The sequence below is a fragment of the Silurus meridionalis genome, chromosome 27 (genome assembly GCF_014805685.1).
Source record: "Silurus meridionalis isolate SWU-2019-XX chromosome 27, ASM1480568v1, whole genome shotgun sequence".
Lineage (NCBI taxonomy): Eukaryota > Metazoa > Chordata > Actinopteri > Siluriformes > Siluridae > Silurus > Silurus meridionalis.
The window spans coordinates 7,789,696-7,817,644 of NC_060910.1; the positions used below are offsets into that span (position 1 = coordinate 7,789,696).

The window sequence follows — 27,949 nt, forward strand, 5'->3', positions numbered from 1 at the left end:
AAGCATAACTGAGTTGGTGCAGTCAGAACCCCAGTAAAAAGAAATCCCCTCAAGCTCGATGTTTTTTTTGCTTTCTTCTGATCACTAATCTTACTAGGGCCTTCATCTGGGTTAGAACTGAGCCCTTGACATCTCTACATCTGCCTCTTTCAACCCAACCACCTGCATGTCTTCCCTCACCACATCCATAAACCTCCTCCTTGGCCTTCCACTTTTCCTCCTTCCTGGTGGCTACGCCATGTCCCTCCTCTGAACATGTCCAAACCATCTCAATCTCACCTCCCTCACCTTTTTGTCGTGAATTAACAAGGTCATTATTTTTATCTCCCTTTTGCTGAGTTGAGCATCAACAGCATTAACTTCTTTAGCAATATGAGCTACCGGAGCTTGTCTGTTGGATCGGACCATATGGACCAGATTTCACTCCCCACGTGCATCCCTGAGCCTCATCCCCCGATGACCCTGTCACCGGTTCAACCCGTTCCTTCCTTGGACCACGTTTGATAGATTTTGAGCACTGCAGATCGGGAACATCACACAAGAGCTGCAGTTTTGGAGATGTTCTGACCCAGTTGTCTAGACATCACAATTTGGCTCGTCAAACTCACATCATTACGCTCGGCCATTTTCATGCTTCTAATACATCAAGTTTAAGGACAAAATGTTTACTGGTTGCCAAATATATACCACTCACTAACAGGTGCCATGATGAAGAGATAATCAGTGCTATTCAATCTGTCATGCCTGCTCGGTGTATTTTCAGCAACCAAATATTTCTTTTTTTTTGGACCATTAAAGTGTAATTTGGATACTTTCCAACATCACACCTGAGGATCTCTGAAATGCACTGGGCTAAAGAAGGTGATGGATCTCCCACTGCACACTAAAGACATTTTTTTGACAGGAATGCTTCTCACAAACTCTCCTAATACTGTTATTGTACACGGTTTTCATCACTATTCCTAACTATTATACTCTTTTAATGAAATGGAGAAATTGGTGCATGAAATATAACATGATCGCCATGGATTCTCTAAAAAAACTAAACAATACAGTTATTAAAATTGTACAAAATAATCCATTGACTTCCCTGCATTGATTTACATTTTATTTGAATTTTGGTTTCCCTTACTAAAAACTTCTGCATTGAGACTAACTTCCCACCTTAGTTTTACAAAAAAACAAAAAACCAACAACAAAAAAACAAAAAAAAAACATTGCCCTACAATAATTCAAAGAAACACTACTATCACTGAATGGAAGAAGCGTATAAAATATCTGAGCGTTAGTATTAATAGAAGCAAAAATTAGATAATGTTAGATTGCCTTTGAGATTTAGGTTTTTGTTGAGTGACACGTAATGCATTAATAGCAACTTCCATTATCTTATTAGCTTTATTAAGCTGAGCAGTGAGGTGATCACACTCTAGCTTGTTTAGTACTGACAAGACAATTTAGAAATCATAATGTGATTTAAAATAGATAAATAAAATTTGACATATTTCAATATTTGCCTGAAAGAGGCAGATGTAGAGGACCGAGTAGTATGGAGATGGATGATATATTTCAATATTTTCTTCTTCTTTACACTTCATGATTCATCAACCTGCAACACCCATTTGAAATTGTATTTACTTTATTATTACTACATTATTTTGTCCAGCATTGCTTGTTTTTTCAGAAGAAAAAAAGAACTTGCTTTCACATACTCAAACTATCTAGAATTGTAATTATTTCTGACATGCTATAGCTAGCCATTTTAATGATTATGAATATGTTTTCTCTCCATGATTAAACACAAGTGGACAAGGTGGACATCTATCCTGGAGGCCACTGCATCTGTCGTCCTCCAAGGACATGAATGTGCAGGTGATACACAGACTGAGCTCCATGTTTCCCATCATTAATGACTGTAACAGAAACACAGTCTGTTGGCTTCACAAATACAAATGTGGGAGGAAAAAATATATATATATAATAATAATATATAAATATATATATATATATAAATAATCATATTTGCATGAGTAATTGGTTACTCTCAACACATTAAACCTACTCAATCTGTACCCCTCCCTTAATCCTTCTTTCTTTGCCAGTCTTTTTGCCACTACCAAGAGATGTCCAAGAAGCTGAAAGAAAAAAAATAAAAGCATTGATGTCTTAAAGGTGAAGAATACCACCAAAATAAATTAAGCACAAAGAGACAAACCGGTGCATCGTCATCATGAACATCACTGATCCTTGGTATAAGAGTTCTGGGAATAACCAGGAAATGAACAGGAGCCTGGGGACTGGTGTCTCGAAATGCTACACACTAAAAGAGACATTAAAGCAGTGCATTATATAAGGATTGAATACTAAGGGGGTAAAAACAACAGGAATTAAATGAACATGAAAAAAGCCCTGTTTCATATTTAATTCAGAAATAATAAGTAGTATTTGAAAATCTATTGCAAATTATTTCGAGGGCTCAGATGACCAGTGTGTCTAAGAAACAGTCAGGCATTATACATTTAAGGTATATGGCTTGTTCAGTAAATGGCTATCCAGCTGCAAACATAACATTTAAATGCAAAAGAAGCTTAATAAAACTATGCAAATGCAGGAACAGAAGACAATTTAACTCTAAATAATGATGCCGTAGTTTGATCCAAAGTGCAGGGCATTATTTTTGCATTCTTTTTGTCTGTGTAGATTTCCTCCTAACTACACATTCTAGTCTCTAGTGTGAACATGTACTATATGTGTGCATGTTTGTGTATGGTTCCCTGTGATACATTCAGGGTGACTTCATGCCTCACACTTCTCCTGATGCACCACAACCCTCAGGAGGTTCAAGCTGATACTGAAGCTGAACATATGAATGAATCAGTAAATATTATGTGATAATGATATGAGAAAAGAATGACAGGGGGAAAGGGAAATTGTAGCCCACTAGGTAAGGCTCTGGATCACTGATTGGAAGGTAAGGTCCAAGCCCCAGTATGGCCAAGCTACCACTCTTGGGCCCTTGAGCAAGGCTCTTAACCCTCTGTGCTCCAGGGGTGCTCTGACCCCAGCAATATTAGGAAGCTGGGGTCAGAGCACCCCTGGAGCACAGAGGGTTAAGAGCCTTGCTCAAGGGCCCAAGAGTGGTAGCTTGGCCATACACGTTTAGTTTTTTTTTTTACCTTTATGAGAAACGTAAACGGAAATATGTAGAGAAACACCAAGAAACCATGAATCATATAAACCAACTGTGCATTTTATTCCTTGCCAAGGACATTTAAAAACATCTGCCCAGCTGTGAATGAGCCAAAATTACAACCACAAAAAAAGATGTTTGGGCAAAATATGTTTTTATTTCCTTATCTGATTTTCTCCAGAAAACTTGTATAGGGTTGGAGACTACTCTTGCTTATAAATATTATTATAATTTGCCCTATTAATCTGGCTCTGTGTAACTTGGTTGGCCAACAATGTTACCTTGTTATCTTCGTAAATTATGTCTGCAGGAATAGTTTTGTCAATAATTTTGGAAAATACAGTGGGCGCAGGACTTCCATATTTCTTGCTGGCTTCCTCTGCCAAGTGAACTTCATCATTGTGGGAAGACAGGCAGAGGTTCTGAGACAAACACAACAAACACAAGTCAAATGAACAGATAAGCAGCACTCAAACATAACGAGCTAAATGCTAACAGACCCAGTGCCCCGGTCCGCCTACTTCCTACACAAAAACAGAAAGTAAACTTAAAGAATATTAACTACATCTATATATAAACACCTGAACAGTTATGGCACGCCGTTGTAAATTATACACAATTGGCAAGGTGAATCCTCGTCTCTGTATGAAGGTGCGCAGTATCATCGCAGAGTTTGTGTTTCACTTTACTTCCCATACCACACTACACGCATGCGCAGTAATTATGAGAAGTTCGGTTTTCAAAGATTCGGTTCTTTTGGCTCGGCTCCCTTTTACGTCTTCCAAATAGCTCTTCATTTGGTATCACCCAGAGCCTTTGATTTTAGCCTAATTAATTAAATATGAATGGTTTGTGTGTTGGTAAGCATTTATTATTAATTTTTTCGTCCAAAAACCGTTACTATTGTTTAACATTTTAATCAAACCTTTAAATGAATAACTGAACACGGAAACACAGCAAACAAATGAAATAAATAAAGGCCAACGTCTTAACATTATTACACTTTAGATAAAATTATTATGATAACCTTTTAAATGCAATTGCATTTAAATCCGGGTCCCCGCCTCTCTCTGTCGCGTTGAATACATGACCTGCACAACTACTCTAGCTGGTATGGTATGATTCTAGCCTGCCCTCGCATGTGATTGGCCGCATAGTGTGCCCATCAAAATAAAGTCCCGCCCCTGCCTGCATGGATTTTCAGCCGTGATGAGCAGTAGCGGGACTTTATTTTGACGGGCACACTATGCGGCCAATCACATGCGAGGTCATGTATTCAACGCGACAGATTGTTAAATCTGCTAAAGATTATTTTCTGAACAGTTCAGTTGGCACATCTATTTGTTTATCCGCAGAACGACACCATAATGTTCTTCTCGCACCAACATTTAATGAACAGTGGTCGCTGATGTTTGAATTTACTTATATGGATGATCAATTGTAAGCCGCATCTTAGCAACAGCGCCCTCTAGCGCCACAAAATACGATGGTCACAGAATCCGGTGTAACACCCGCTCGTTCGCTAACGAGACATTACTAATCTTGCGTGGACTTCCGTAAGATTAACTGGTGTTCTTGTCAACATAAACTAGTGCTCTTGAAATGCACGCTGGATAATTTGGTGAATGTGCAGTTGGTCCTATTAAAATTGGACACACGTGGTGCCTTAAACTCCAGTCAAGTTGGTGGCGCCAAAGCACCAAACACTGGGATTGCCAACTACAATTACTAGAAGAAGAACTAACTGCATGGAGAGAAAAAAACATGGCGGCCTGCAGTAGATCGCCCTTGCACTTATTTTTATCAGTTCAGACGTCGCGTGTGATCTGCACAAGAAATGTACAGGTTAAAAGTGCTGAAACGAGTCCGGTATATCCACCGATTGTACCGTCTCGGACAGCAAAAAGCAAATCTGCAAAAAAGAGAGTGTTGCTTGAGTTTTTTGACCGGCTGCAAACAGTCGAGCCTCAGGAGAGGATCCGAGCTCTAACCCGCGTCCAGCGTATGAAGTATGTGGTTTACCCTCAAACCTCGGCTATAGGAGCGGATCAGTGGTACCAGCATTTCACCAAGACAGCGTACCTCTCTGGTCTTCCGGAGAAGTTGAGCACTGCTGAGCTGGAGGACACCGTGGTGTCTGAGCTGAGCTCCACAGTGTGTAAGGCTCTCCTGCAGGAGCACTGGTACATGAAGAAGGGCAGGACGTTCATTCACAGGGAGCAGGAACAATTTGCTGTGCCGTTTTTAATGAACGCTGTGTCTGGGCTTGTTGCAGCTTTGGCCAGCAAAAATCCTGTTTTCCAAATGTCTAGTTTAGGTAAGAATACTAATGATCATCAGCATACTGGATAATTCAATCAAACCAATTAACTTTAACCATAACCCTTAAAAAAACTGTTGTTTGATTGCAGATGTGTCTCCTCATGTCAACTTTTACTGGATAAACGGAGAGAGAACTATTCCAAGAGGACACCGGAGTGGCAGAGTCGAGCCAAAGAGGTTCCAGATTGATGACAGACCTCACAGCCAGATACGCATCAGGCACCAGTTACCTGAGGTTTTCCTCACAGAACTGCAACAGACTCAATAGACCAGTATGACAATGTAAAACACATTTATGTGGTAAGAGCAGTTTTAATTAAGGGGATATTTTTCTTTGTAGTTTGTGCCTCTTGAGACGGAGGTAGCTGCTGAAGTGCCCGTAATCCAGTTGGCTCCTGATGTCCTCCCTATGTTTCGAAGACAGTATGATAATAACATATCTACAGGTTTGTATACATTTGCTAGTAATTTATAATGAAAACATGGCGTTGTGGTCATAAAAACGTGTGTTTATATTTTCTTGGGGTCTTAGTCAAATTGAGCGTCTTTTTGTATTTATGTATTTATGTATTTTTTTTTTTAAACAAAATTATTGGCAACTTAAAAGGGAAAAGTAGAACCTATGAAATATTAACATGGATTTTCCATTTTTCATTAATAGCAGTTTGCACTCAGGCTTTGCATAGACTCCACAATCAATATGATTTATTGTCTGTTTAGCTTATGATCCATTTTAGAACAAATTCAACAGTGATGTTTGAGCATATTATTTAGTAAAAGCAATTGGGCTGGAGAGGGTTGTGTTAGGAAGGGCATCCAGCGTAAAAACATGTGCCAAATCAAACATGCGGATGATCTGCTGTGGTGACCCCTAATGGGAGAAGCCGAAAGAAAGAAAGTAATTGGGCATGAGGAAAAGCTGACCTTGTGTAAAAAGCATGAAATGTGGTCAATTGCACTAATTTGACCTAGAAATACTGAGGAATAGAGGTCGACTGATGTGTGTTTTTCTCTGGCCAATGCCAATGTTTCGAAATCCGTGCAGCTGATGGCCGATATATAATGCCGAACATTTTGGCCAATGTGTCTGTCCAGTTTCCCCCCAAACACCAACTGCTGCTGCAGTGACCCCTAACGGGAGAAGCTGAAAGAAAAAGAATATACACACATACAGTGCAACGATCGATACTCCTGGGGGTTACATTATATGACCCCTTGCGAGTACCGGTAACACAAAAAATCAAAACAAAAAATATGAATTACTTGTCATAAATGTTTTATTTACTACTTTAAATTAATAATACAACAATAAAATATTTTGTACAAGTTTTTCATGTAATTTATTAGTACAAACTGTTTTGAAATGTTTCTCTGAACTTTCGAGCCATATATATATATATATATATATATATATATATATATATATATATATATATATATATATATATATATATTAATTATAAAAACAACAAATATTTATGTAACTGTTTTTTTACTTAGGTGCTAAACTCCAAGACCCATGCTGCTATGGTCACACACAGTTCCACGTGGTCCCTGATCGCTTCCGCAGGGACAAACTAATTAATAAAAAGCTCTCTGATCAAATTGTGGTGTTTTTGAGGGCCAACGCTATTGCAAGCCTCTTTGCATGGACCGGAGCACAGGCCATGTATCAGGGTAAGTTTATATTACGGCTGCAACTAACGATTAACTCGATAATCGATTAATTAAAATGATGATTTTTGTAAAAAAAAAAAAAAATTTTCGATTAATCAGATTAAAAAGCAAACACTTTTTTTTTTTTTTGCTTATTCCACATTTTGCTTTTCTTATATTAACTATATTAAAACCCTTATTCCTGGTATTTATGTATACACATTGAGTTTAACCATCTTTATTTTTGACATTTTAAATACTTATAGTAGCTGTTTATTGAGGAGTGCATAAGGAATTTCTCCTTTTAACAAATTAATGAAAAAAAATAATAATTTGAGTATGCAGCAATTCATGTAAATCAACATTTGTATTGTTTTTAATGATAAATGCAGATGGCAAGTTGACAACCATGCTTAAAAATTCTATATGAAATATAATACATTGTTTTGACTTTTTTTGTTTAAAAAAAGATATTTTGTTTTGATATAAACATCTAGAATATATTATAAATAAAATTTCATATAATAATTAAATGATATATGCATGAATTAAATATACAATCATAGAAAACAAGCATTTAAACCTAGTAAAGCCGCAGTAAATCACGTTTGAAAACAGAAGTTTACTGTTGTAAACAAATGCTATAAAAAGAGAATGGAACGGAGAAACCCAGCAGGCTAACAGGCTTGATTAAAAAAATTTATACATTGGTGTACAAACGCATAATCATTCGCTGAAAACACAACAGTGACTAAAATGTAACCGTTTACTGCGGCTGTTATTTGCTGCTTTCAGATTTGTTGTTTGTTCGCACTGTTTAAATCGAATCCATCTCGATATCATGAGTGAGGTAATTGCGCCACCTGGTGCTCACTAGTCACAGAACAGATTCAGTGTGACGAAGTTATCAAACAGTTTACACTATAGCACTTCATTAAACTATACCATTTTTACATGATGCCGGTTGATCCTGTACTCTCCGCTATTTCGCAAGCAGCTGTGTTATCTTGCCATCAGTGCTAACTCGTAACTTGAGCAGCCCAACTAATTTATCTCTATCCCAGTCAAGGACTGGATATATAAATTTTAGACTAAACATTTAATCGTAATGGCAATCAAAATGTTGTTCAAACATGGATTACTGAGAATGTCATTGAAGTTATATGAAATGCTACAACAGTAAACGAGCCACATTAGGCTTTTAATGGCCAGTGCCCCGTGACTTGCCATCTGCCAGTTTCCTTGCCCCAGCCAACCACCTCTTTTCAACTTGCTCATGCTACAACACAGGGCAGCATAACACACTCAAAATTAAGCAATATTATACCATCTTCAGAATCCTTGAGTGCCAGTGGAGATAAAACATGCAATCTCTGACCGAATTCTGCTCTCAGGATTCTATACCATTAATAGCTGTGCTTTGTGATTCGATTGTACAGTTTCTTGACAAGGCAAATGTTTTTCTGTTGCACCATTAGGGGGGGATTGCACAACTTTGAGTTTTAAGGTGAAACTGGTATGTGAATGAGGTCAAGTATATAGGACATGAAATTAGTTCTCTCCTGTAAGGCTGTTCAGCAGCTCTGTGATTTTTACATTAGTTTATGGATTAGAGAATTGTATTTTTTTTAATGACTCCTGCAGCTTGGCAGCTGGCATGCAATACTATAGAACTAACTAGTAAGAAGGGAAAACTAGGTATATAAAATGCCAATTTATCAAGAAAAAACTAAATGTATTGCTTGACTCTTTGTTCTGATTTTTTTTTTTTTTTAGGTTTCTGGAGTGAACAGGATGTGAGCAGACCTTTTGTGTCTCAGGCTGTGATCACAGACGGGCAGTACTTCTCTTTCTTTTGCTATCAGCTTAACACACTAGCCCTGAGTTCATTCTCTGTTCCTGACAACCCACGTAAGAACCTGTGCTGGGGCACGGAGAGCCTGCGCCTCTACGACAGTGTCACAGATGGAGATGTAGTCGGCTGGAACGATGACACTTTTAAGCTTTTGGTAAAGTTTCTGCTGAACAAGCCATAAATGAAACCAAAAGAGCTTGAAAGTGGAAATCTGATGGAATTTTCCCAATAGAAAAGAAATGTAATATAATTTGTGCATTGTTTATTGCAGGTGAATTTGAGCACATGTACACAATAAATGTATTTACAATAAACAAATCAAATGTCCGCATGACCTTGTAATGATGATTGGTTTTGGGTTGCCTTTAATATATAATTTAATTATATATAAAAATATAAATTTGAATCTTCGAGGTGGGTTAGTGAACATTTTGCAGAGCCCATGCATCAAGGCTGTCACGGTCTTCATCTTTTGCACATACAAATGTGGTTAAGGCAGGATTTCCTCTTATTTAAACTCACAACTCTTTTAATGACATACTACAACTTTTAACATTACACAGAAAGGCTTTTAACATTGGTAGTTCTGCGGTATCTTATTGCATGAGGAAGGCTAAGTTTTATACGCACACATTTTTAAAAAGGCTTTTAAGCCTCAAAAAACCTCAGAACAGAAAATAAAAGGTAACCGCTTTGCTACCAAAGAAACAAAGTAAGAGAAATGACATTTAAACATTAGTCACAGATACTTTACAGAAACTTCAAAAAATTCAAGACTTGAATATCCAACCTTTTTTTTTTTTTTTTTTTTTTTGACCGTTTGAAATGAAAATTCTCTAGATTTTATACATTCAGAGATCATCTTTAAAAAGCCTGGAACCCTGCAGAGCTTTTCAAGATTAGTAGACTTAAGGCAAAAACTTAACATTATGGAAAGCATTAGGACACATTTAGACTGTTTATGTTTATCATATATAATATTGCTTGATTATCTTGAAGTTTTGTTCATGAGATTTAAATATAGTTAATGTGCACTTCTAAATGTAGCACCCAGTTTCATCCAGAGTATGATATGTTCTTTTCTTGTTGCTGCAACATTAAAATACTAAAGTGATATGTAACTACAGTATGCTGAACAACAAAAGTTTAATAAAGAATGAACTGGCTGTGTTATTGGTCCACTCTCCTCTGTCTGGCTGTGGTCCCTCCATCTTCAGCAGTGTTCTCCTCCTGTGTCCTATAACAAATGTAATATAGTTTGAGTAATGTTCAGGGTGATTTATATTCATACACCTTTTTAAGCCTTAAACAACTGCCCATACTATATATTAAAATGTCATCCTATGGATTAGACCAGTATTTTACACCAACTGTACAAAACGGTGTTCTGGCATATCATGAAATAGTGTGCAATTCCAGTTTCATGCAATGATAGCTCTACTTCCCCTATCTTAACCATTATATGTGGCAAGTATCTCTATATTTTCTTGTAATCATGCGTACTTTCTGATACCTTCAACTACTTCTTGAAGCTCTAGACATCTACAATGCTACTATTGTGGTAAACAGGCCTACAGAAAGCCCCACACAGACATACAGTATATATACTCACGGAGTATGTTCATACAATCCATTCTCTGTAAACACAAAACAGTAGTGCTCAGTTTAAATCAAACAGTACATATTTGCTCAGGTATATTTGTTTTCTGTTATTTTTGGGCCTACCTGTGGTTCCAACAGGACCTTTCTGTTTGTTGCTTTGTCTCTCATAGAGCAGGATAAGAGTGACAAGGATGACAACTTCAATAGCTATTGCTACGAATGGCTTAAGAGGCTCAGTGAAGGACAAAACTTTGAGTTCCAACTGCGAATCGATGGGTTTGATGTCGAAAACTGCACTGCATATGTATGTACCTGAATCTTCCTTAGTCAAGTTCAGCAGAGTGAGTTTGGTGACATTATTGGACAAGAAGATCTTGTAGACAGTGGGGTCAGCTGTGTCATTGATATGCTCCTGGTAATGGATGCACATGTCAGTAAATTTGATTTGTCTTTGATTTTCTCAACACATATTACATACTTAAGAACATATAATAACATGCATTGACTTTTTAATTACAACTGAATTGAACCATGCTGGATACTGGATCTGAACAAATTCCTGAATCTGCTCGGTAAAAAAAAGCTGTGAATCTATACATTTCAAAATGGACCCATTTTTTAAAGTCAAATATATTAAATATAATAAAAGTATACAGTATATTACCCATGCATTCCTAAGTTTATGCAATTGTACATTAGTGTAACTTGTCCAAATAATAATTTCATTTATCTGACCAGGATATTAAAATGACATTTTTCTTTTTAAATAATATAAAGTTTGGTTGAGTTACACTTTAGAATTTCAGAAACATCACCCACATGATCACATGACTAGGAAGCTTAAAAATGGAAAATGCCACTATTATAAAAAGATTAATTTGGACCAACATTTACAGAATGTATTTACCTTAAAAGTATGGAAATTAATTGTAAACTCTATTGTATTTTCTCACAATTGTTTAAGAAAAAAAAGAAAATCACAGTATATTGGTCATTGTAAACCTAATTAAGTTGGTTTAAATGAACAACTCATCTAGGCAACTACAAGTCAGCATTTATGAGAATTTAGTCAAGTCTTCACAGTTAAGCAAACAAATCTCAGGTTGCCAAAATTTTTCCAAATGTGCGAAGTAAGAATCCATTTTTTTAACAAAAAATTAGTATTCTGTTTACAGTATTTAGTTATTTATAATTAGATCCAAATGTATTCACTTAATGTAAAACTGTGCAATAATAACTTTTTATTTGTTATACAGTGTTTATAGATAACATTTGTGAATGTGTAAAATACTTTACCCTTTCAGTGCCACTGGCTTTGTACCAATTCCATGTTTTGGGTGTTTGCTTGATTCCACAATCCAATACAACTGAATCTCCAATATAGCTCACTATGGGCCTGTTTTGCTTGTCTTTAAATGCAGGTGCTACTCAAAACAAACACAGTTTGAAATATTCGTATTTGTATTACATTCACAGTACCTTTACTGCAGTTATGCACACTGTAAAAAATATATTTTTTTCCAATTCACCATAACATATTTGACACACTATTAGATTTTAAAGTATTTGAATTGTTTGGAGCAGAAATTACCAAATAAACAATTCTTCAGCTTTCTCAATGTATGCTGGTGAGAACAAATTGGTCCATGGCCCTCAGTTAAGTTTGATATTTGGCCCTTCATAGAAATATTTTGTAGTAGAATAGCCTTTATTTGTCATTTATACATTACAGTGAAATTCTTTTTTTTCACATATCTCAACTTGTTCATAAGGGGCAAAGCACAAGATCAGCCATGATACAGCACCACTGGAGTGCAGAGGCTTAAGGTCCTTGCTCAAGGGCTCAAGAGTGGCAGCCCGGTGATACCGGGGCTTGAACCATCGACCTTCCAATCAGTAACCCAGCACCTTAACCACTGCGCTACCACTCTCCTGTGCACCGCTGGTTTAGAGTCCCCAATAGTACCTCTGATATAAGGAGAGTAGCTAAAGGTTGGAATAAAAAGTCATAGCTATAACATTCAATTTTGCCAACATACCTTTTAAAACAAAAGTAGCTTCTTCCTTATTTTCCAAATTTTTGAAGATACACGAGTAATTTCCTAGATCACTACCCTGGATATTAAAGCTGTAAAAATAAAGTATTGTATGTAAATATTTCCCAAGAATGCTGTTGAATGGTATACAACTTTAAATATACAATATAAAACACCTGTAAATGTTGCAGATTACCTAATAATGTATATACTGTAACTATTTATCTATAACAAATATCTACACATGCCAAAAAAACCACAACATTTTTAATGGTCTCAACAATATATAGTATGCTGATGATTTTGTTTAATTATAGTAAATTCAATAAAAAAAAATATATTTAAAAAGAGATTTTCTACAATCTACATTTAATAGCCTAAATTACTATTAGAATAATTTAACAGTCCCTGAAATATTAAATGAGTTTATAATGTAATCTTTATTTGTTTAATACAGTGTTATTATTCCCATGCCTATTATACCCAGAAGCTGTCAGCAGATTTGGCTTCCTCACACTTCTACAGTATCTTCATTAGTTAGTAAATTATAAATAATGGGTAATGAGTAATAAAGAGTTTAAAGAGTTAATCCACTTCATACATACCTCTTTTGGAGGAAATATTGTTCATTGTGCCTGTTAATAGTTTCTTCAGAATTTTCAATTACATTGCCATTTTTGGTCCAATAGCCTGTGATGTTTTGGGGTTTATTTGGAAAATCAGTCAGGTTACACAAAAACTCTATGTTTTGGCGTTTCAGGATTTCAAGCTGTTCAACGATGACACTACTTTGACCTGTGTGTTGAAATATTGAAAATTAAGAAGCAGAATATGCCTCTAGATATCAACAACAACAATGAATAATAACAAATAATTAACCCTGAATACCAAGTTTTTACTATGATGTGTATAAAAATACAATCTATATAAAGACTTAGTACATATATAAAAGTTACAATTACTAAAAACCTAAAGAAGGATCCAATCAGGTTTATAGAACATGAAAAAAATTACCTTTATGCACTATAGTCTTACGTGTTGTAACAGCATCGCTGGTCATTGCAGAGGAGTTGGTCTCTTATTTGAAAAAAATAAATAAATAAAACAAAACAGACAAAATTACATTACAAAAAAAAGGTTACAGATTTTATAGGTATAGGATTTATATTTCAGTCAAGTTGAAATAATTCATACAACAACAAATTCAATAATTGCATAAATCTAAAGGGTTTGTATATTAAATATAATTGTTTCCTTGTTTAAATAAAAAAGTGAAGAATTATCCTTTACACACATTTTAACCTAAATTACATTTAGAAGGTCATAGCATCAGCTAAACAACCTTCCCCAGTGTTCATACACAGAGAATAAATAACAGAAATACACTCAGGAAACACACAAATACTGTACCTGTGTTCACACCTTGCCAGTAAAGCAAAACAAGTAACAAATGTAAAGCATTCATATTGCAGATTTCCCTGTAACTCCTTGGTGTTAATCCAAATCGACGCATTTCAGTATGATGGGCCTGTGAGAACACAGCACCTCTGTACACCCACACACACACACACACTCATACGCCACTTCTCTCACTCTCAGCCCCTCCTCCCTCCCTCCCTCCCTCTCTCTCTCTCTCTGCAGCCATGGTGACTCTGCAGCAGTGGGATCTGCTTGTTTTAAATGAATCATGAGGATGAGAAGGCCAACCCCAGCTTGTATCAAATGATCCTGCAGTAAACACACAGTCACGTAGCCTACTGCTAAGCAAAGAACACATGCATTGTGGGAGATCTGTGGGGAATAATCGTGCATAATTACAAAGTCTGTATATATTTCTTTTTTTTTTTAAGTTTATACCCTACTCCACCAGTAACCCAAATATATTAAAGTGTTTAGAATTTTCATCTTGCAATGTTGTTTGATAAAAATGAATAAATCAAATTTATTTCTATAGCGCTTTTCACAACAGACATTTTCTCAAATCAGCTTTACAGAGTTGCAACTAGTTCCTCTATCAGCTGTTAGTTTCACATCTCGTTTCTGCCCAAGTTGATAACAACAAAATAGTTGGAAGCCTCACCAATGGGTTCATGTGCAGAAAGGCCAGAGACCTACTTTTTGCGTTTTTTTTTTTTTGTCAAACCTCTAGGCCACATTTTGGTGTACGAGTCTGTCCCTGCAGTAAAAATAGTGAACAAAGTAAAGATTGTTCACTCAAATCCTTGATTTGAACAACATAGATATTTTGAAGTGTAACAATGTATAATACAGTTTAATGATATAGGTGATACATGTGCTGGATGAAATTTATAGATGAAATCAAATTCATCAGTTGCAATAACCCATGCAATCCATACATGCAAAGAAATCAAACCGTAGATGTCCATAAATAAAGTTATGTGTAATAATGTAAAATGGCACAGGGAAAAAGTATTAAACACATGAGAAAAGGGAGGTGCAAAAAGGCATGGAAAGCCAAGACACCAGCTAAAATCTGTCAGTAATTAGAAAGAAAGCAATATTGCCCCTTGTCAGTGCATCTGGTTCAATCCCAAGAGATGGTAAATAAAAATGTATCTCATTACCAAACCCCATAATGGGTAAAAGCAAAGAGCTCTCTCAAGACCTTCACAACTTTATTGTTGCAAAACATACTGATAGCATATGTTACAGAAGGATTTCAAAACTTCCTGTTCCACTGTTGGGGCCATATTCTGAAATTGGAAAGAACATATTTTCACCATAGACCGGCCATGACCAGGTGCTCCTTGCAAGATTTCTGACAGAGGAGTGTCGGAATGATCAGAAGAGTTGTCTAAGAGCCAAGGACCACTTATGGAGAGCTTCAGTAAGACCTGGAATTAGCAGGTACCATTTAAAGTTTGATGCACAACATTTGGACAAGCCTGTGAAATACTGGGAGAATGTATTCTGGTTGAATGAGACCAAAATGTAACTCTTTGGATGCCATAATACACACCATGTTTGGAGGACAAATGGCACTGCACATCACCCGAAAGAACACCATACCAACAGTGTATGTAAGTTTGGTGGTGGGAACATCATGGTGTGTGGCTTTTTCAGCATATTGTACTGGAAAATGTCATATTATTGAAGGAAGGATGAATGGAAAAATGTACCAAGACATTTTTAATAAATGTGCTGCCAGCTACCAAGATGATGAAGATGTATCGAGGGTGGACAATTCTGCAAGGCAATTATCCCAAACACACAGCCAAGGAAACTATCAATTGGTTTTAGAGAAATAAAAATAAAGCTGCTAGAAAGGCCCAACCAATCACCTGACTTGAATCCAATAAAAAAATCTATGGAAAGATTTAAAGATTAATTTAAAGAGTTCATAGAAGAGCAACTAGTTTCTCCATACAGGAGGTGTCTTGGAGCTGTCATTCCATACAAAGGCTTTTTTTACAGGTATTAAATTAATTTCAGTAAGCATGTTTAATACTTTTTCCTTCTGTCATTTCACATTATTACACACAACTTAAAAGTGAATAACACTGATTATCTTTTCATCATGGCACCTGTTAGTGGGTAGGATATATTAGGCAGCAGGTGAACATTTTGTCCTCAGAGTTGATGTGTTAGAAGCAGGAAAACAGGCAAGCGTAAGGATTTGAGTGAGTTTGACGAGGGCCAAATTGTGATGGCTAGACAACTGGGTCAGAATGTTTTCAAAACAGAAAGTTATTAAGACTGATCACCTTTTCTTATGATGAAAAGTTCTTCGTCCTGATGAAAAGGCCTATTTTAGGATGACAGCTTTATCCACAGCACACCAGTGATCACATAGTTTCGTTTGATGAGGATAAAAATTATGTGACTCAAATGCCATGACCTTCAAAGTCACCAGGTCTCAACCCAACTGAAGTCCTTTTGGATAGGCGTGTTAGATGCATTTTGCCACCAGACTCATAACACTAATTAAGGGATCCTTTGTTTAAATAATAGTGTTGATCCCCCAAGTTCAAAAGACATCTAAGTCTGGTATGGCTTTTAACAGAAAAGGTACGTTAAAACAGGCGGCAAAAACACTACTGATGCAGTTATTTATTAATATATCCAGGATTATTAATGTACCATTACAGTACTGTAGAGTTGTTCATCATTTTTTATTCTTATTGTTTTATTCTGTTGCTATCACTAATTAAATATAACTGATAAGGGTTATATAGCATCTGCAATGCAGTTATGGTTTACAACTTACCTTTAAGCCAAATCCTCTGTGAAACCTAATCATTATTTCAGCTTCATGCTTCTTTGTTGTCATGAAATGGGTTTTACACATGCACTTATTGTCACCCATTTAACAAACATTTTCAGGGAGTATTTAAATCTAGTTAACCCTATTACATGACAGTAAGGCAAAATATATATATATATTTTACTTAATATGTAATATTATAGGTCTGGTTAATGTTACATCCAAATAGTGTTAGCATTATACTGTATCTAAAATCGTTTTATTTACAAAACTAATAATTTTAAAAAATTATTTTTTGTTGTCCGTTGTAATGGATACTGTAAAGAAGCTACTGCATAATACATTATATTTGATTTATAAAGTTATAGTGGCAGTTTATTCTAACTAACAAGGCCATGTGGCATCTTGCAAATCTTTTACTTCCTTTATCACAACCAACACAAACATGCATAAAAATAAATATTAGACTGGTCAAATGGTCCTTTTGTTAAATACACGAGAAAGAACTGTAAACCACATTCTAATTCAAATATAATTTAAAATGTTCTATAAAACATTGCATTCTGTAAGCAATTACATACAGTATATATATATATATATAGAGAGAGAGAGAGAGAGAGAGAGAGAGAGAGAGAGAGAGAGAGAGAGAGAGAAAGGCAGGTTGGATACTTATTCCAGTTAAACAAAATACTGAACCAACATTCCACATGGACCACAGCTAATTGGAACCAACCATACAAACAAGACAATGGGCTAAATGGTACATCCAAACTCTGTGAGCGTTATTTAGAGAGCAAATAGTCGGGTAAATAAAGAGTGTTATTTATCATCGTACCTAAATCCTGTTGAACTAAATCACAAGGCCAGAAAGGGATATCCACTTGTTGAAGAACACCTTCGACAAGTTTTATAATAGGCATAAGGAATTTTTTTATTTCTCCATTAATTATCCCATTTTAAAGCTAGTTGTATACATGTAAGCTGTCCATGAACCTATTTTGCATATCTTCAATGTCTTCAGTAGCTTCAATGGGCACACTGGGTTGAAGCATATATGGTGAATAGGAATTATCTTCATAGTGATATGCATAATCATCATGCTCACAGTCTGCATAAGCCCCAGCGGCTCTGTGCAAGGGCTCACAGACGCGAAGAAAGGGGCTGCTAGACTGTGGGTGGTTACAGGGAATGCCATGGATGAGCAGCCGCTCAGCTACTGGGCTCGCACTCGGGCTGGTGCATGGGCTATGGGGCATTAAACATGTTTGTTGACAGCTGTTTCTCCTGGTTGGCCGGTGCAGGTCCAGCTTTGCTATTAGGGGCTTGCCGATGTTTACCTCTTTAGTCCACTGTACCGGCTCATCTAAAGATTTAAATATAGCTTGCAGGCAGACAGTAAAGAACAGATTCTCCTGTGGGTTAGACAAAGAAACAATTTTTTTTAAATTTAGAACAGAGTTGTATATAGCCAATTTGCTGATTAATACATTCTTATTCAAAGAATACATTTCTAGACACTAGGGTATTTAACTCAGTACCTATTCTCAAACACAAATCATAATTTAATCCCACCTTAAGTTTCTGTAAGGAACTAAGTCTGGTATAAAGGCAGTGCTGGGGAAGACTTCCAGAGAGCAGGTAACTTCCTGTTTCCTCTGGAGTCTCCTTATTCATCATCTTAGGGTCGAGGTCCTGCAGGAAAAGACAGAAATACGTTGCCACTTTCTGTTGTCCAAACTTTCACTGCTATTGAGTTTACGACACGAAACAACATTATATATTCAAATGGAATTATCTTTTGGGGAAGAAAAAAAATCATCCATATGCTCACTGAAAGGTTGAGGAGGTGAGCCTGACATGAGGACATGTCCTCTGGCATCTTTACAATGTTGGTATAGATGACTAGGACATTAGAGAACTCGGCTGCAAACCCCAACTTTATCTGGACGCCGCATTCAAAGTCCAGAGTCATGCTTTCTGGTAACTCTGGAGTGCAAGAAAAATAAATCGTTTATAGATTCTACAGTCTTATATAATATTTTCTGACAGCATTTTCATCACTGGTAATGCTTATTTAGGAGGAGACCTCTTGTTATTTGAGGACAGAGTTGTCAAAAATATACCGTGTGCTTTTGCCCAAAGGAGGCTGTGAGCTTGGATCACATCTGAACACTCTCCAGGGAGGATGGGATCAGTCAAGGATCGTCTCTCTGACAGGCTGCTGCGGATCTCAAGAGCCTGTTTTCCCTTCGTGGGATCAAACTGGCCCATGTCTGCAACACAGTCCAACAACACATAAAGAGTGCTAAATCGTAAGACTGCTAGTGTAACAATTTTAACGTCTGATAAGTACAGACACTTCCAAAGGTATTATGCATCAATTAGTGATTTCCTTAGGTTAATATTTTGTTTTTAAAAACCATGAGTTTATCACCTAAAATGACTTGTTTTTGAATTGCTCGGGTTTACTTATTTAGAAATAAACATTCAGACTGTAATGATAAGTTGTTCCCAAGGATGGAATCCAATTGTCTATACACTCAGGAGGGACAAATGACATATTCTCTCTAGCCAAACTCTAGCCAATCATAGGTGTCTGTGAATTCATGCATTTAGAAATTGTTGAACAGGGCTTTTCTCTGAGTATGGTACGCCACCCCCTGACATCAAATGCAGATCGATAGCTTCACGGGTCTCGAAGGAAGCAGGTCATAGCCTTTGTAATTGGGGAAAATATTCTAGACTAAATTCAAGAGATATCCAAAAAAAAATGAAAACATCACATTTTTTTAACAACCAAAAAATGTAATGATAAAGCTTTCTCTAAGGAAAATCTTCAGAAAAGAAGTCTCCCAGTTTCTCAACCATTTTTTTTGTTTTACTAAATTCAGAGACAGTATAAAGACTAAAAAGAATAAAAAGCTGATCAGCAAAATGTCTATTTATAGCTTCTAGAATGTAAGTGACAGAAAGTGTTTGTCTAATTGATTTTCAGCGATATAAAATGTAAATAAGAATGCGTAAAACTATGACGTGTCATAAAAAATTGCTGTAATTGTAGAGTATATTCCTGTAGTATAAAATAATAAAACACTTTGAGGTATAGAAGCATGTCAATCTGTAGACTATTTAGTTGTTAAAGCACACACAGTCACACATTTCTTACGTAATACATCAAATAAAAATGAAAAGTTATATACAGCAGTAGAAAATGTACAGTATATTTACATGTAATGCGTTTGACAGACACCCATATTCAGCAAAAATGCTTCGAAGTTTCGATCAATAAATATATTGAGTATACAGTAAGATCTCCACACCTTCTGCTACGCTGTCCAGGAGCACGGTAATTTTTTCATCTTCCAGAAGGCGCTCTTTTAGAAACTTGATGAAGACGCCATTGGTGAGCCCGCTGGAGCTTAACTCAAAAGCTTCTGCATCTTGACAGCTTGAGTGGTAAAATATTATTTCAATTACATTGTTAGATTTAGTTAGGCAAAGATTTCTTCAATTTGGATTTTAATGTTCACAAAAACAAATACATTGTTTAATTGGTTTTAATGACACACTTACGTGGCATAACCAAATACGTTGGCTGTGACCTTGAGTATAACATTTGGCATGTCCTTATCATGAAGGTTTCTGAAAAAAACATTTACAGGATAATAGGAAAAATGTTTTTTTTTTTTATCCTAAACAGATCAAACATGGCATTTAAAAATAAGTTTCATTAAGTTAAGATTTTTAACCTGGATTGTTTGTAAAAAAAAAAAAAAAAGAAAAAAAAAATGTTTTATAGTTGTAGTCAATATACATTTTATATATATATATATATATATATATATATATATATATATATATATATATATATGTATATATATATATATATATATATATATATATATATATATATATATATATATATATATATATATATATATATATAGTAATAAAGTTTTTATTTGCCTCAAACTTATTTTTACACAATACTACAAATTACACCTTACCTTTTTCTGCACATATCAAGAAGGAAGACATTGAGACCAGTCTCTTTTTCCTGCATCAGTTTCAGTATGCTTTGCACACATAAGCAGTTTGCTGATCGATATGGATTTGGAGCATCAACTGGTACCATGAAGCTATTTCCAAAGTTCTCATAACCGTGTCCAGCATAGTACAACAAGCCTGTAAAATTAAACAAATATCTAACCATCAGTTTACCTGAATAAGCCCAATGTCCTAAGATTTATTAAGCAACACTCTCGCACATATTTTACAATACATAATAAAAATGAATTTTTTTTTAGGCTGTAGTACCATAAACGCCTTTGTGCAGCAGAGACAAAAACTCCTCTACAGCATTGCGCATCTCTGACTCAGTCAGGTCCAGCAGTGAAACCACTTTGAAGTTGAGCTGGCGGAGCAGGTTGGTGAGGTCATAAACATCCACCATGGGTGCCTTCAGCTGAGGATGGTTCTGATAAGACATGTTTCCTATCAACAACGCCACTTTATCTGTGGCTGTGGCAAAAATGAAAAAAATAAAAGTGTTTAAATTGTGCAACAATCAAAAATTTTACAATTTGGATATCTAAATGTCAGGAACTTTTAGACAAATTAGCTTAAGAAAAAAATCTATTTACAAAAGACACATGCTGTGGACTCAGATTTGATATTACTGACCGTACGGCTTCTCGAGACTGTTATCTGAAAATGAAACACAAAAAAGCAGAAATAAAAATCACTGAACATGAGCACGGGGTTAAAAGAAACAATCTATAATTGTAGTAGTGAGAACACTTACACTGCCCGATGGCTATGAAATCATCTGTTAAACAACAACAACAAATTAATAAGCAATTGAAATAGATCAATATGAAATGACAAAAGATGCCACCATTAAAAGAAATGAAGCAGGAAAAGATGAACAATATCAAACATAAAAAATCAAGGACATGCAAATTAGAAGTTTTTTGTAACTTGTTAAGAAAATTGTTACATTTTAAAGGTTAATTGAAGATGATTTCATTGTGAGAGTAAAAAACAGGAAAGTATGAGCTATGCAAATACATCTAGATGAATGATAGTGTTCTCCAGTGTTCTGCTTTCTTATATACACAGAATATATATATATATATATATATATATATATATATATATATATATATATATATATATATATATATCGATCATATATATATAATGTATGTATTTCTTAAATAATGTACACTCTTAGAAAACAGGTTTTCTGAGTAGCTAAGAATTCTAAGCTTCCCTGTTTATTTTGAAAAATACTTCTTTCAGATGACGGACAAAACACAATGCATCTAGATGTTCTTTTTATAAAAGGTGTCACATTTGCATGCACTGAAAGAATAAATGAAATAGACTAGAAGCTGAAAATACCATAATATGTTGAGTACATGCACATGCACACACAAATAACTATTTCTCACCACCATATCCTGCTTTTTAAACATAGGCTCAGCTCCATAGAAGGATCTTTTATTGCTGCTACCTCCATCCCACCAGTCAGCAAAAAAATATGAAAAGGGTATTGACAAAGTTGTGACAAAAAGCATGGAATTATGTTCATGCACCAGGTGTTGATTAGAACTGGTTTTATAGATATCCAGATTCAGATTGGGTGAAGGGATTAAATGTCCAAAATCCCCAGAGAAAGAAAAGAAGGAGGGATATCATGTCTTACTAAATACCTTCAGAACATTCTGTAGCCCCTGAAAACTGGAAGCTTGTCCTTGGCCCTTTTACTTTAGAACAAGAGCAGTTACTTAAGGACCAGACTTAATTAGGTTAATGGTAGAGCTATGATATGATAGCCCACTATAGCTTTTTATAAGGCTGATATGTTTTCCTGAGCTGCCTCACCTACAAGGATGTCTACTTCATTACTCCAGGTCCGCTCATTGTTGCACGAAATTTCACAGCGATATCTTCCCTGGTGCTCCAACATCAAATATGGGATCTAAGCCAACAAACAAGAATTTTTCCCAAACAACTGATTAAGTATGTATTAAAACAAAGCTTTTATTTACAAAAAAAGACAGTGTTGTGACAGAAAGCATGTGTGTATGTACATGCCCTTTAACTTATCTCTTACCCTGAGTTTCCTCTTGGTGACATTTTTTAAAGGAGCCCCGTTCCTGTACCACTGGTAATGTGGAAGCGGTTTTCCCACAGCTCCACATTCCAGATACAGAGCATCTCCCACTAGCAAAGACTGAGGCTTGGGCTGTATCACCACTCTCAGTCTTCCCTCAGAAGGAATAGACATCAACCCTTAAAAAAATAAAATAAATATATCAAATAAAAATCACTCATAAATTACCATACTGACAACCAAGGACCATATTTACCATTTGAAATATTTTTACTAAGCCTCTAAACCCAGGCACCTTATGAAATTCAATGGTGACAAAATTGCAATGTTAGATTGAATTTAGATTAGATTAGATTACATTACATTACATAACTTGCTTCAGAACATATGAAAAATCCATTTGACCAAAAAAAAAAAGAAAAACAAAGAGGTCAATGGAATTCATGGTCCTGAAGCAGCAAACAGCCCCAAATATCACACTACCACCACTATATTTTACTGTTGGTATGATGTTCTTTTTCTGAAATGTGGTGTTACTTTTACGCCAGACGTAATGGGACACACACCTTCCAAAAAGTTCAACATTTGTCTCATCAGTCCACAGAGTATTTTCCCAAAAGTCTTGGGGATCATCAGATGTTTTCTGGCAAAACTGAGACGAGCCATTATGTTCTTTTTGCTAAGTAGTGGTTTTCCTCCTGGACCATTCTTTTGTGACCTCTTGGATGAGTCGTCGCTGTGCTCTTAAGGTAATTTTGGTCGGTCGGCCACTCCTGGGAAGGTTCTCCACTGTTCTATGTTTTTGCCATTTGTGAATAATGGCTCTCACTGTGGTTCACTGGAGTCCCAAAGAGTTAGAAATGGCTTTATAACCTTTTCCAGACTGTTAGATTTTAATTACTTTCTTTTCATTTGTTTCTGATTTTCTTTGGATCTTGGCATGATTTCTAGCTTTTGAGGGTCTATTGGTCTACTTCACTTTGTCAGGCAAGTTAAGTTGTGTTAATGCATAATTAATCTGATACATGAAAGAACACTCACTGAGCTGCCACCTTCACCCATAAAGGTTATTTGTACTTAATAGTATTCTTCTGCTCTGTATTATTCAGTATTATACTGTGAGGGCACTAGCAAAGAACATCTGCTAATTGTAAAAAGAAATTGAACTGCTTACCATATGCTGGTGTGACATTCAGTACATCCACCTGAACCCAGTGGCTAAACTCGAAGGAGTCACCGCAATTCACCCTGCAGATGTAAAACCCAGCATCTTGCAGCTGGACAGGACTCAGCACAAGGTCTGAAGAGGAGCTACCAGGAACCTGAAAGCCATGAAGAACAAAAAAAAAGCCTATATTGTTTGCAAGCATAACTGCCCATTTACAATGATATAAAAGATTATAGTTAAGAAAAGGGATGAGGGATTAACAGGAAAAATCTAATAAGACAGGCTCGATCAATGCAATATTTATTGAAATTGTATGAAGCTGTATACCATCTCCTTTTACTCTGCTGCTGTATTGGTAAATATTAACCTAAGGGTGTCTGAATGTGATTATAAATATGTGTGTAAACATGTCATAAACATGCCCGATTCTGGTATACAATGTACATTTGGTAAAGTAAAAAATTTCTCAGTTTTGTTTCGATTCAATCTCACGGATGTATTTTGATTAGTATAACACTTTAAAATCCTCTGTAGTAAAATACCTCTTTTTTTGCCTTGAACCACTGATACTGCATGATTGACCCCAAAGTGGCAGCAGCATAGCAGCTGAGGCGAACGCTGTGTCCAACTATCACAGCCACGGACTGAGGCTGGATCAGGATTTGAATTCCTGTCAACATCAATTAAAAATATTCATTAAAAGAGTAAACTGTTGTTTAGTTTCACTATGATGTTTTATAAGGAAAACCTGTTAAATAAATGTTTTTCACAATCATATGAGTGGACAGAGGAAACAACCTGTCTTAAAGCTCTCTGCTCCTGTGACTCAGATGTGTCTAAAAACTTTTAAAGCTGGATTATTTACCACATACTGCAAATACATACTAAAGATTCACATATGTATATACACAGTACCAGTCAAAAGTGGGCACACCTTCTTTTTCAATAGCTTTTCTTTAGTTTATAGTAAACTTAAGTGTTAAATAACCCAGAATATGTTTTATATTTTACATTTTCAAAAGTGTTACATTTAGCTTCGATGACAGCTTAGCTCTCATAAGATTCATGAGGTAGTCAGCTGAAATGGTTTTCAATTCACAGGTGTTCATTTGTGACATTTCTTGCGTTCTTAATGTGCTTTGCATCAGATGACCTGACCTCCACAATCACCCGATCTAAATCCAGTTGAGATGGTTTGAAGGAAAAGCATTCAACACCTATGAAAAGACTGTGAGAGCTCTCATTTAGGGCTGTAACGATTCCTCGAGTAACTCCCGTTTGATTACAAAAATACATGGAGGCAAATTATTTATTTAGTCCAATTAACTAAACATGAAGCACTGCTTTTTCCATGGACCCTTATTACTGAAGCACTGCTCACTAAATTTTGGAGCGCTCTGGACAGGTGACACAAAAGACGCTGCCCAATGAAAAATAGAGGAACAAGGCCAAAGAAAACGGCAAAAAATTTTGAAAGTTTGGGACCATTTCAAACTGAAACATAAAGAAAACACTGTACAGTGCGGTTACTGTGTATAATATAATATCATATAATATAATTTAAAATTGATTTTTATATTTTAATTTATATACAGTACGATCAAAAAGTCCCTCCGCGGTAGCCATGTAAAGCAGGTAGTGGAGCTCGTTTTTAAAGCTGGAGAGAAATACACACATTTAGTTCGTGAAAAATATCAAGAAAACCACATCGCAATACTATGCGAGATTTAATACATAATACATGAGTAAGAATAATTACGAGTTTCATTAAACTAACAGTTTCCCATAACTTACTCTACACGGCCACTGCAGAGGGACTTTAGAACGCTTTTAAAAGTATTTGTACTTTGATTTAATATGGCAAATAAACCATTTAAGACATTTAGTTTTCACTGATATTCTTGTATGCAATTTCAGCAATAAACATTCAAATCTTTTAAATCAAAAAACAAATTACTTGTTCATTTTAAGAGGAATGTCTTATTTTCTCTCTCTCTTATTAAGTATTGCTCTTTAATAAAGAAAAAGCACTTCTTATACAAATAATCGATGGAATAATCGTTAGAATACTCAGTGAATAAATTAATCGATAGAAGCAGTCCTACTCTCATTAAAGCAAAAGATAGCTATTTTAAAGAATCAAAAATATGTTTTGTTAAGCACATAATTTAAAACGTTCTTTCATAGATAGATAGACAGACAGACAGACAGACAGACAGACCGACCTGAAGGGTGTTTGTCCAATCTTTTGACAGGTACTGTACACAAACGTTCTATATCTATATATGAATGAATGAATGAACCTGATTTAAGACACTGAAGGGCTTCAGTGTGTCCCATCATTTTTAGAAAATCCACCAGGTCCCCCACTGTGCAGCCTCGGTCTCCAATGAGTCTCAGCAAACTGCGAGAGGGGCTACCCTCAACCTGCAACACCTTCAAAGAGCACATCTCCATGTCCCCCAAACTGTGAGAGTGAGAGAGAGAGAGAGAGAGAGAGAGAGAGAGAGAGAGAAAGAGAAAGAAACAGAGACAGACAGACGGACGGACGGACGGACGGACGGAGGGAGGGAGGGAGGGAGATAGACAAACAGACAGAGGGAGAGAGGGAGGAGGAAGAGACAGACAGACAGAGGGAGAGACAGACCGACAGAGGGAGGGAGGAATGGAGGGAAAAAGGGAGGGACAGACAGACAGGGGGAGGGAGGGAGAGAGGGGGAGAGAGAGACAGACAGAGAGACATGCAGACAGAGAGACATGCAGACAGACAGACATTCAAACAGAGAGAAAGAGCAAGAAAGACACAGACAGGCAGGCACACAGAGAGAGAGAGAGAGAGAGAGAGAGAGAGAGAGAGAGAGAGAGAGAGAGATAGATAGATAGACAGCCAGTGTTAACTATAAATCTTGATGAAAGATCTTGTTTGGTTGGAGCTCTGTACTGATACTCTGTACCTGACTCTGAAGCGCCGGTCACTGTTTACAGTCTCCCCCAGTTTGCGCCATCCCTTGCTGTTTGCTTTATCGAGAGCCTCGCCGAGTCTTTTCAGCACTGATTCTTTTAGAAGATTGATATTCAGGGAACTGTCATAAGAATCCTGGGACATTTTGTGCATTTAAAAAGTGATTTTCTTTTGGCAAAATAAGCAAACCCTTAGCTAGTACTTAGCTAAGTTCAGACTTCACTGCACTGAGCTGAGGACGGAAACGATTTAGTGTACACTTTTATCACAACATGCCGGAAAAAAGGTCAAACGACTATTAAAAACAAAACCGAAAAGAGCAGCCATCAGTCGAGCAAAGACCGAAATGTTTTTCTTAAGAAAAGTTTTACTCGAAATGAATCGGAGGAGCTGCAGAACAAAGCGCCGGAACCTGTTAAACATCAGCAAAGCTCAGGTGAAACATTATTTCTCGCTCAGGACGAGTTGGGGAAATCCGCCTGTACCTCAGAGCGTGGCAGAGTCCCAAATACCTGTCTACTCGACATAAGTGTGCACTACGTAGGCGGCTAAAACCCATCGTTCCAAACCACTTTGTAGTGCACTTTTCTAGAAAAAGCAACTGTTTGAAATAGAGCCTATGTGTTCGTGATAATTTCCACTTCCTGCTATTTAAAGGCGCTCTGACGGAGCTGCATCTCTCTCTCTCTCTCTCTCTCTCTCTCTCACTCTGTCATATATATATATATATATATATATATATATATATATATATATATATATATATATATATATATATATATATATTTTGTTATTGTTCATAGTACATATATACT

The 27,949-nt window shown here is 36.2% G+C and overlaps 4 protein-coding genes across 5 annotated transcripts; 1 reads left to right on the plus strand and 3 right to left on the minus strand.

Annotated features, from left to right (window-relative positions):
* Nucleotides 1-1,376: 1,376 nt before the first annotated feature.
* Nucleotides 1,377-3,927, minus strand: hint2 (histidine triad nucleotide binding protein 2). The gene is made up of 5 exons (XM_046841789.1): nt 3,769-3,927; nt 3,469-3,609; nt 2,213-2,317; nt 2,060-2,132; nt 1,377-1,910 (listed from the first exon to the last, which is right to left on the minus strand). Exons 1-5 carry the CDS (start codon nt 3,850-3,852, stop codon nt 1,819-1,821), a joined length of 495 nt encoding a protein of 164 aa, XP_046697745.1. The 5' UTR covers nt 3,853-3,927; the 3' UTR covers nt 1,377-1,818.
* A 677-nt stretch (nt 3,928-4,604) lies between these two features.
* Nucleotides 4,605-9,347, plus strand: mrps30 (mitochondrial ribosomal protein S30). The gene is made up of 5 exons (XM_046842098.1): nt 4,605-5,504; nt 5,599-5,744; nt 5,850-5,955; nt 7,010-7,186; nt 8,942-9,347. Exons 1-5 carry the CDS (start codon nt 4,952-4,954, stop codon nt 9,199-9,201), a joined length of 1,242 nt encoding a protein of 413 aa, XP_046698054.1. The 5' UTR covers nt 4,605-4,951; the 3' UTR covers nt 9,202-9,347.
* emb (embigin) lies at nt 9,268-14,248 on the minus strand. Its single transcript, XM_046842099.1, has 8 exons — nt 14,069-14,248; nt 13,673-13,735; nt 13,264-13,453; nt 12,662-12,750; nt 11,919-12,046; nt 10,746-11,034; nt 10,633-10,657; nt 9,268-10,257 (listed from the first exon to the last, which is right to left on the minus strand). Exons 1-8 carry the CDS (start codon nt 14,169-14,171, stop codon nt 10,191-10,193), a joined length of 954 nt encoding a protein of 317 aa, XP_046698055.1. The 5' UTR covers nt 14,172-14,248; the 3' UTR covers nt 9,268-10,190.
* Nucleotides 14,249-17,281: 3,033 nt separating this feature from the next.
* malt1 (MALT paracaspase 1) lies at nt 17,282-27,633 on the minus strand. Of its 2 annotated transcripts, XM_046842152.1 has the most exons (17): nt 27,127-27,633; nt 26,476-26,639; nt 24,715-24,842; nt 24,179-24,326; nt 23,005-23,183; nt 22,773-22,869; nt 22,601-22,654; nt 21,688-21,711; nt 21,567-21,590; nt 21,201-21,404; nt 20,891-21,068; nt 20,457-20,525; nt 20,204-20,331; nt 19,007-19,156; nt 18,715-18,869; nt 18,456-18,575; nt 17,282-18,295 (listed from the first exon to the last, which is right to left on the minus strand). In XM_046842152.1, exons 1-17 carry the CDS (start codon nt 27,285-27,287, stop codon nt 17,846-17,848), a joined length of 2,433 nt encoding a protein of 810 aa, XP_046698108.1. In that variant the 5' UTR covers nt 27,288-27,633; the 3' UTR covers nt 17,282-17,845. The 2 variants fall into 2 exon arrangements, with proteins under 2 accessions (XP_046698108.1, XP_046698109.1); XM_046842153.1 differs by lacking the exon at nt 22,601-22,654.
* Between the last annotated feature and the right edge of the window lie 316 nt (nt 27,634-27,949).

Bases quoted from the DNA above. Each gene is read 5' to 3' on its own strand.
- hint2 (XM_046841789.1), bottom strand. From the start codon at position 3,852: ATGATACTGCGCACCTTCATACAGAGACGAGGATTCACCTTGCCAATT. The intron at 2,133-2,212 runs GTTTGTCTCTTT...TTTTTCTTTCAG, and splicing joins TTCATGATGACGATGCACCG to CTTCTTGGACATCTCTTGGT. The intron at 1,911-2,059 runs GTAGGTTTAATG...TTTCTGTTACAG, and splicing joins AAGGGAGGGGTACAGATTGA to TCATTAATGATGGGAAACAT.
- mrps30 (XM_046842098.1), top strand. From the start codon at position 4,952: ATGGCGGCCTGCAGTAGATCGCCCTTGCACTTATTTTTATCAGTTCAG. The intron at 5,956-7,009 runs GTTTGTATACAT...TTTTTTACTTAG, and splicing joins TGATAATAACATATCTACAG to GTGCTAAACTCCAAGACCCA. The intron at 7,187-8,941 runs GTAAGTTTATAT...TTTTTTTTTTAG, and splicing joins AGCACAGGCCATGTATCAGG to GTTTCTGGAGTGAACAGGAT.
- emb (XM_046842099.1), bottom strand. From the start codon at position 14,171: ATGCGTCGATTTGGATTAACACCAAGGAGTTACAGGGAAATCTGCAAT. The intron at 13,736-14,068 runs GTACAGTATTTG...TTTTCAAATAAG, and splicing joins CTGGCAAGGTGTGAACACAG to AGACCAACTCCTCTGCAATG. The intron at 12,047-12,661 runs GTATGTTGGCAA...TGTTTTGAGTAG, and splicing joins AGCTACTTTTGTTTTAAAAG to CACCTGCATTTAAAGACAAG.
- malt1 (XM_046842152.1), bottom strand. From the start codon at position 27,287: ATGCACAAAATGTCCCAGGATTCTTATGACAGTTCCCTGAATATCAAT. The intron at 26,640-27,126 runs GTACAGAGTATC...TCACTCTCACAG, and splicing joins GACCGGCGCTTCAGAGTCAG to TTTGGGGGACATGGAGATGT. The intron at 20,332-20,456 runs GTAAGTGTGTCA...TTACCACTCAAG, and splicing joins AACGTATTTGGTTATGCCAC to CTGTCAAGATGCAGAAGCTT.